Source organism: Corticium candelabrum, chromosome 19 (assembly GCF_963422355.1).
Source record: "Corticium candelabrum chromosome 19, ooCorCand1.1, whole genome shotgun sequence".
Classification (NCBI taxonomy): domain Eukaryota; kingdom Metazoa; phylum Porifera; class Homoscleromorpha; order Homosclerophorida; family Plakinidae; genus Corticium; species Corticium candelabrum.
The window spans coordinates 2,904,254-2,911,753 of NC_085103.1; the positions used below are offsets into that span (position 1 = coordinate 2,904,254).

General features: G+C 42.2%; 3 protein-coding genes across 4 annotated transcripts in view; 2 read left to right on the forward strand and 1 right to left on the reverse strand.

Annotated features, from left to right (window-relative positions):
- Positions 1–2,756, forward strand: part of LOC134194767 (speckle targeted PIP5K1A-regulated poly(A) polymerase-like) — a 7,848-nt gene extending 5,092 nt beyond the window's left edge. For both annotated transcript variants that reach the window (XM_062663723.1, XM_062663724.1), the window contains 2 exons: positions 1,141–1,427; positions 1,495–2,756. In XM_062663723.1, coding sequence (XP_062519707.1) covers positions 1,141–1,427; positions 1,495–2,393 — 1,186 coding nt within the window. In that variant the 3' untranslated portion in view covers positions 2,394–2,756. The remainder of the gene's footprint in view (positions 1–1,140; positions 1,428–1,494) is intronic.
- A 27-nt stretch (positions 2,757–2,783) lies between these two features.
- Positions 2,784–4,384, reverse strand: LOC134194769 (calcium-binding and coiled-coil domain-containing protein 2-like). Its single transcript, XM_062663730.1, has one exon. The coding sequence runs from the start codon at positions 4,292–4,294 to the stop codon at positions 3,125–3,127; it is 1,170 nt and encodes a 389-aa protein (XP_062519714.1). The 5' UTR covers positions 4,295–4,384; the 3' UTR covers positions 2,784–3,124.
- A 981-nt stretch (positions 4,385–5,365) lies between these two features.
- LOC134194577 (leishmanolysin-like peptidase) overlaps positions 5,366–7,500 on the forward strand; it is a 10,393-nt gene continuing 8,258 nt past the window's right edge. The window contains exons 1-3 of the mRNA XM_062663520.1: positions 5,366–5,630; positions 5,722–5,822; positions 6,780–6,893. Coding sequence (XP_062519504.1) covers positions 5,565–5,630; positions 5,722–5,822; positions 6,780–6,893 — 281 coding nt within the window. The 5' untranslated portion in view covers positions 5,366–5,564. The remainder of the gene's footprint in view (positions 5,631–5,721; positions 5,823–6,779; positions 6,894–7,500) is intronic.

Below are 7,500 nucleotides of genomic sequence, written 5' to 3' on the forward strand. Positions count from 1 at the left end.
AGAAATGCATATGGATGTGGATTAAAAAGTGTGATTATGGTTATGATTTGGATGAATATGAATACCATATTTTAACCTGTAAATATGGGGTGGACCTGTGTCAGTCTTGAATGGGTGGAGTGAGTGCCTGTCTGACCTTCACCTTCCCCATCAAACAGAACCAAGACATCAATACATCAATACATCAATACTGGAGACCGTCCAGGCATTACAATGTTTGATCCAAATACTGGACAGAATCTGGACCTTGATGCTTCACTTGCTCATCCATGGAGTGAGGACATTATTAGGAGGGCTAGCGGGGAAAATGGTCATGCTGCCACGACAAGGGAAGAAAAAAAAATGAAAAAATATTCAGTAGAGCTTGTTCCAGGACGATATGTATCAAGATGTGTTCCTCTTGTGATAGAATTACCATTTTGGGATGTGGGACACAAAAACAAGAGTATTTTTTGCAGCATTTGTCACAACAGTCAGTAAATCCAGAAGCCAATTTTAATGTCTTCATATTCGTGACGTATTGAAGAAAAAGATTTTCTACAATTCTGCTAAGACACAATGCCAAAGTTATCCTTAGAAAACTTTCAAAACGGTCACCTAATTATGGTGATTAGATAGATTATTTGATTTTGACATTCAAGTCCAAGTCCATTAGTTAAATGACTTTGTTGTTTGCAAGGACTGATTTGCTATTACAAATTCTTAGCATATGATCTGTATGAGAATATATTGTCTGTCTGTCTGTTTGTCTTAACAGTAATAGACTTTGAGCGTGTTCACACTGACATCTGGACTAACTATGATTAGGTTAACTATGAATAGGCCAACATTAGCACAAGCTCGTTCACACCGCTAACTATGATTAGTAAGTCACTTAGGCATGTGAGTGTAATTAGTCTCACATGCTCTTGTACTACCTCACGTGCCAAAGTCACATACAACCACTAATGCCACTAATATGGTTGTAATACTACTCTTTACAGCATTAGAATGGCGTTACACTAATCATGATTAGGGCCGGTGTGAATGAGTGGTGTTAGTGCACTACTATTCATGATTATCTAATAGGCCCGGTGTGAACATGCTCTTTGATCACTACATGCATGGATATACATTATGCATGTGTATGTATTACTGCAGATTGGCTCTCCAGAATACTCAACTTCTATTGGCCTACATCAACTCAAACCCGTCGATCCTCCCATTCATATTCTCGCTTCGATGTTGGGCGATGGCCAAACAGCTCGTCAGTAGCCATCATCCCAACATGCTGTGTAACTACGCTTTCACACTGATGGCAATACACTACTTGATACAAGACAAGATCTGCCCATGCCTCAGTGAATTGCCATGCGATGAGATTGAAATCAACGGTTGGGATTGCAAGTTCTCTGTATCATTGATTCGAGAAGAAAAGTTAAGCATCGGTGAGTAACACATTGATACCAAATTACATATACATATTACGTCATAATGGATATACTATTTACGTAGAGAAGTTGTTGAAAGGGTTTTTTGCTTACTTTGTGTCAAGATTTGACTACAAGGGTTATGCATGCTGTGTACACACATCTGCTGTTGTCGATAAGCACAGTGTGTGTGCTGACGACCTTCAGCTGTGTGTTCAAGACCCTTTCGAACGCAGTCACATCTTGTCACAGCATGTCACTAGACAAAGTCTAGATCGTTTTGTTGCTGAATGTGAGGCAGCACTCTGTGTGTTGACGGATTACTGCAAGCCGGTGTGCGATGCAGGAAAAGGCAATGAGGGAAAGTGGGGCTTGACGTTCTTGCTGCAACGTTGGAATCATAGAACACACCTCGTGTCTCTGTCATCAAAATCTGTATTCAATTTATTGAAAAATGTGGAAGCAGACAAGTCACACGTGGCTGAAATTATATCGGAACTCACTGCAGTGTCTCATCTCCACGGTCTCTTGTTTGCAATCGGTATCATGTTGAGTGTTGATTTGACTGCTTGTGTTGGTCCGATTGGCGGCGAGTTGGTGTTATGCGATAGTCAGATGCTGAAGGAATTGATACGCAATCAGGAAGCTCAAGAGAGAAAAATCATAAACAAGAAACGAGTCTGTCTTGCTCTTGACTGTCTTATGAATGAAAGACGATGGATGAAGCGACGCCAACAGAGACGTTTGCTTGAAAGAGGAGAGGACCACAGTGGCATCGATGATCACGTGCAGTCGCCACTATTGAAGATGAGGGTTTATGTGTCTGAATATCGACCGTCAGACGATCTGAGTGCATATGACGTCCATTTTGAGCCAACGTACTTGATTCATGTCGAGGATTTCTCGACTTTCTTTGCCTTTTTTAAGAAAACTCTCCTCTCTCTTGCTCGACTTGAACAAACTGAGAACGACGAAGATGGCTGACGAGGTTGTATACAATTACTGAAATAAGTCACTTTTGTGGATTATTTTATTACTGGCTTGAAGTGCTCATCTATACACTAGACATCACTATCGCAAGTCCTCTCAATGTTTGCCACTAAATACTCGTGGAAAGTGGTAGCCTCGCGTAGCCAGACCTCTTTCTTTTGTAATAGCGAGATGGGAATGGTCTGGCCACGCGAGACTAGGGATGCGCTAACTGAATTTGGCAAACGGCGTCGATGTTTCACTTGTACACGTGTGTTGTGGTTTTCCTACAATAAGTGTAATATCTTACTATTTTTGCCAAGCTAACAATGCAAATAATTTAATTAGTGCCCGCTTTTTTTAATCCGGGTACTTTGGTAGTGTACCATGCTTGTACACTCCGTCATGGGGCCCCCGCGACAAAAAGCTACCTGTGAAGCTTTGCTTCACTCATGAAATGAGTCTTATGACTATTTGCTTCACTCATGAATTGAGTCTTATGACTAATTTAGCTCCATCAATGTCATGCAAAGCGAATTTAGTGTTACAGAGGCAATCTATAGCGCACGCTACATGTCATATTACTATGGTATTTACCAATAATATAAACCAACGTCTGTACTAATTTCAACTAACAGAAATGTAATCATTTGATATGGTAATTATTGCACTATTTAAACAGGTGCAGTTCATATTCACATGCAACGACAGTCTAGTGTGCTAGATACACATTACACTAGTGTGCACTACTGAAAGTGCATGTTTACATGCATTTGGAAAGATGTAGAACCGAACGACTTCGGGAATCTCTTCTTACATATGGGACATTCTAATTCCTTACCATCGTCGCTTAATATCGACACCAACTGACGAGTTGGGTCGCTCTGATCGTAATCATGCGGTGACATTGGGCTCACATGGTTCAAAATACTGGCACCTGGTACACAGTATGGTGGAGGTCGGGCAATGTGAATATCCATATCCAAAATGGAAGACAGATCAACAGCTTCTGCCGGCGATGCCTTCAGCTTATGAGCATGTTCACTCTGACAACGATTTTGCCGTGACAATTCGGCCACAAGTCGACCAAGTCGATCGACTTCCTTTTCCAAACCGGTTTTGTCATCTAATGCCACGCTCAACGATTCCTTCAACTGCAAAGTTTCAGCCTCCAAATTCCACACTCTACGATGTGTCGTCTCGATCTCGTCTTCAAGTGCTTTCGTTGTCTTGACAACCGTTTCGTACTTGTTCTGGAGTTCCAAGAAATTTTTCTCTTGCATTTTGCTAATTTTTTGCTCCTGACGAAATTGCTTCATGTATTTGTCCCGATCTCGTTTCAACGACTCCAAACTCTCGTGAGGTAGGAAAACGCCCGACGAAGGAGCAGAGATGGACATTGATGTTTGAGTCTCGACGCCCGAGCAACTGACAGACCTACCAACCATTCCTTCACTCAAAATCTTTGAAGCACCCTCGCATTCCCTCGACGCGCTCTCTATCACTGGAATCGCATCTACATCACCAGAGTGCAGCTGCTTCGGCCGTATCAACACTATTTCCTCGGAGTCTAGATCTGTCAGTGTGACGTCATCAAACGGTATTAGGAATTGAAACGGATAACTCGTAGCGAGAACGGCGCCGTCCGCCGAAACGTAGACAAACTGATAGAACGAGTCGGAAAATGAGTGCGACAGCGCGGCGCTTTGAAAGGCGACGGCGTCCATCTTCTTGACGTAGACGAACGTGACGCAGTCTTTGAGGCTCTTCCATCCCACTGGAAAGATGCCGACCCAGTCACTGTGTTTCGCGTACTTCCATGCCGCCGATTTCCTGATTTTCACGTTGACGTCGCTGCCAGGTTCGTAGAAGCGTGACACACCTTCGAACTCGACAAGATGCTCTTGCGTTGTCATTGTTGCGCCAGTACTGTACCTCGATCTGTGCACTGAGCAGAAACCGTTACAGCGATTGCTTTCGATATGGACTTTCTTGTAAGGTCCCGGATGTGTACTGAAGCTGTGCGCGTTCTGGAACTTTACGTTTCTGGAACTAGAATCAACGGAGGTGAACGAATAACTTGCTAGGATTCTAGTTCTGAAACTGCGGGAACGATTCCAACAGTTCAAACTCTAGACCTGGAACGGCACGCCCACGTCCGATTTAGTTTTGTCTGATATGGTTACGCCCACTGTACAGGATAAATATCAGCCTAGACACTAAAAACTAAAAGTCTGTTCACGAATTAGATGGACTCGTGCCTGAGGGTTGGACCTTAGCTAAACAGATTATCAAGAAAGCCGGATGTTATGTTTGTATAAGAAGCTATCTGAGACTAATTGCATTCTTAGCATGTGTTGTTACAAGGACGCAAACCACTAGATATGGTGATTGAAGTAAACCCTAACGAAGAGTCAGATGCTGGTGAGTCTGATTCCACAGAGAGCTATGACGAAGATTAAATACAAACCGCAGGAAATCAATAAATGCTTGCTTGTACTGCACACGAGTTTCTTTGCGTCATTAGTATTTTGTTACACTCCGTCTTAGTTTGATAAAGAGTTATCTCACTGGGGTTGTCTCTAGATTGATTGGATTAAGCTTGTCTCCACCCGCTAACTCATTACAATTCCGGAAGTTGCTTATGCTGGTCTTCTGTTCATAGCAAGAAATAAATGATTATTATAATTGAATTAAGCTCTTCAAGAGCTGTCCATCGATATCAATTAGACCTCGGAAACCCATACTATAGTCCTGCTACGCGCTGAATTCCTCAGTCCGTCTAATGCGTGAACGGACTCTAGGCTGAACCTATTCAGGGATAGCGACTGGATCCGCCCCACTCTAGCCTTTAGCCTGCGCGCGTTAGGGTGTAACAGAGGATCGAGTGTAATCGTGTGAAATGTGTAAAAAATTTGAAATGAGAAGTCTACCGATATACCGTTTTATACTTGGAACTTAGTCAGGAAAACCTTAACATCCGTTTCTGTTTCAAGTATGAATGGCAGCATACGGGACATGTCATAACCCCAATCACTGAAACCAAGTTGCATCACGTGCTCATAACACATACATCACGTGCTCATAACACATACATCACGTGCTCACTAATTATAAAATTTGCCACACGACTGCAAAAGGGCGGAGCTGCAGCCTACTCTAGGTATTTGGGCGTTGTGAGTAAATATGTTACAATGGTGGTTTCACACGTATCTGGCCATCGGAACGGCATCCATCCTCCATCCTCACAAGGTAGACATCTACAGCACACACAACTCATCGACACCTTTCCACATAATGCACTCAATTTCATGACAATTGGCTAACAAGGAATGAATGTTAGGACGTGAGCCATCTTCCATTGGATCCTCATCACGTTTTGGCCAAGCGAAGCTTCGATCAGCAACTTCGTTTCAGCGTGTTCTACGACAACACCGTGGAAGGGTGTGTGTATACGCTAAGTGTACAATAGGCATGTGTCAAAGTGTGTATAGGTGTGAGGGTGTGTTTCTATCGACTACTATGCAAACACGTTTGCCCACATTGTTGCATAGAATGTTTAGGTAGATCTATTTGTACTATTGAATGTACGTAGTTAGAATGGGAAGTATTGTTGGGGCGAGCCTCAGTGATTATGGGAACAGACATGGAATTCATGCAGTGATTTGTTATTGCGGAGACCATGCACGTCTTGGTACAGATATGAAGGGAGGTAGTTTGTTTTGTGTGTTACTGTCTTTAGTTAGCTCTGTGTGTGTGTGTGTGTGTGTGTGTGTGTGTGTGTGTGTGTGTGTGTGTGTGTGTGTGTGTGTGTGTGTGTGTGTGTGTGTGTGTGTGTGTGTGTGTGTGTGTGTGTCTGTCTGTGTGTGTGTGTGTGTGTGTCTGTGTGTCTGTGTCTGTGTGTGTGTCTGTGTGTGTGTCTGTGTGTGTGTGTGTGTGTGTGTGTGTGTGTGTGTGTGTGTGTGTGTGTGTGTGTGTTTGTGTTAGTATGCCCCCAGTGGGAACAGCATTACTGTGGTGATGCGATATATATATATATATATATATATATATATATATATATATATATATATATATATATATATATACATATATATATATAATTTATTATACTATTATAGTTGCATTTTTGGTGGCAGCCATCTAGCCATAGGAGCTCGAGCCTGTTTGCACATTCTCTCAGCAACCTGGAGAGCTAGCCATACACAGCTATTACACTTTACACCCACATTGTGACATCATGTCTGTGATTTGCTCAAAATTAACATCATTTTCGGTCAGTTAGTCGTACATACACAAACACTCATCTTAACACAGTACTGGCCATGCGCATAGAAAAGGGTCTCGCCAAGGCTTGCCCCAATTATGTAATGGGTTTAATTTATTATACATTTTGTGCAGGTTGGATTCAACTGAGAGAGCTCTTGTGAAGGACAAGTTGGTGACTGATGCTGTGAAGTATTGGAGCCAAGTGCTGAAGGTGAAGCAAACGACGTCGACCATTCTGCTGAACAGGTGTGGTTGTTTTTATGTCTGTATGTTTGTCTGTCTGTCTATCTGTTTGTCTGTCTGTTTGTTTGTTTGTTTGTCATCTGTTTGTCTGTCTGTCTGTTTGTTTGTTTGTTGTGGTTTGTCTGTCTGTTTGTTTGTTTGTTTATTTGCTTGTCTGTTTGTGTGTCTGTTTGTCTGTTTGTCTGTCTGTTTGTCTGTTTGTTTGTTTGTTTGTTGTCTGTTTGTTTGTCTTTTTGTTTGTCTGTCTGTTTGTCTGTCTGTTTGTTTGTTGTCTGTTTGTTTGTCTGTTTGTTTGTTGTCTGTTTGTTTGTCTGTTTGTTTGTTGTCTGTTTGTCTGTCTTTTTGTTTGTCTGTCTGTTTGTCTGCCTGCTTGTTTGTCTGTTTGTCTGTCTGTCTGTTTGTTTGTTTGTTTGTTTGTTTGTCTGTCTGTCTGTTTGTTTGTCTGTCTGTCTGTTTGCTTGTTTGTCTGTCTGTTTGTCTGTTTGTTTGTTTGTCTGTCTGTTTGTTTGTTTGTTTGTCTATCTGTTTGTTTGTTTGTTGGTCTGTGTGCCTGTTTGGTTTGTTCTGTCTGTCTGTTTGTCTGTTGTCTGTCTGTCTGTCTGTCTGCATG

Bases quoted from the DNA above. Each gene is read 5' to 3' on its own strand.
- LOC134194769 (XM_062663730.1), bottom strand. From the start codon at position 4,294: ATGACAACGCAAGAGCATCTTGTCGAGTTCGAAGGTGTGTCACGCTTC.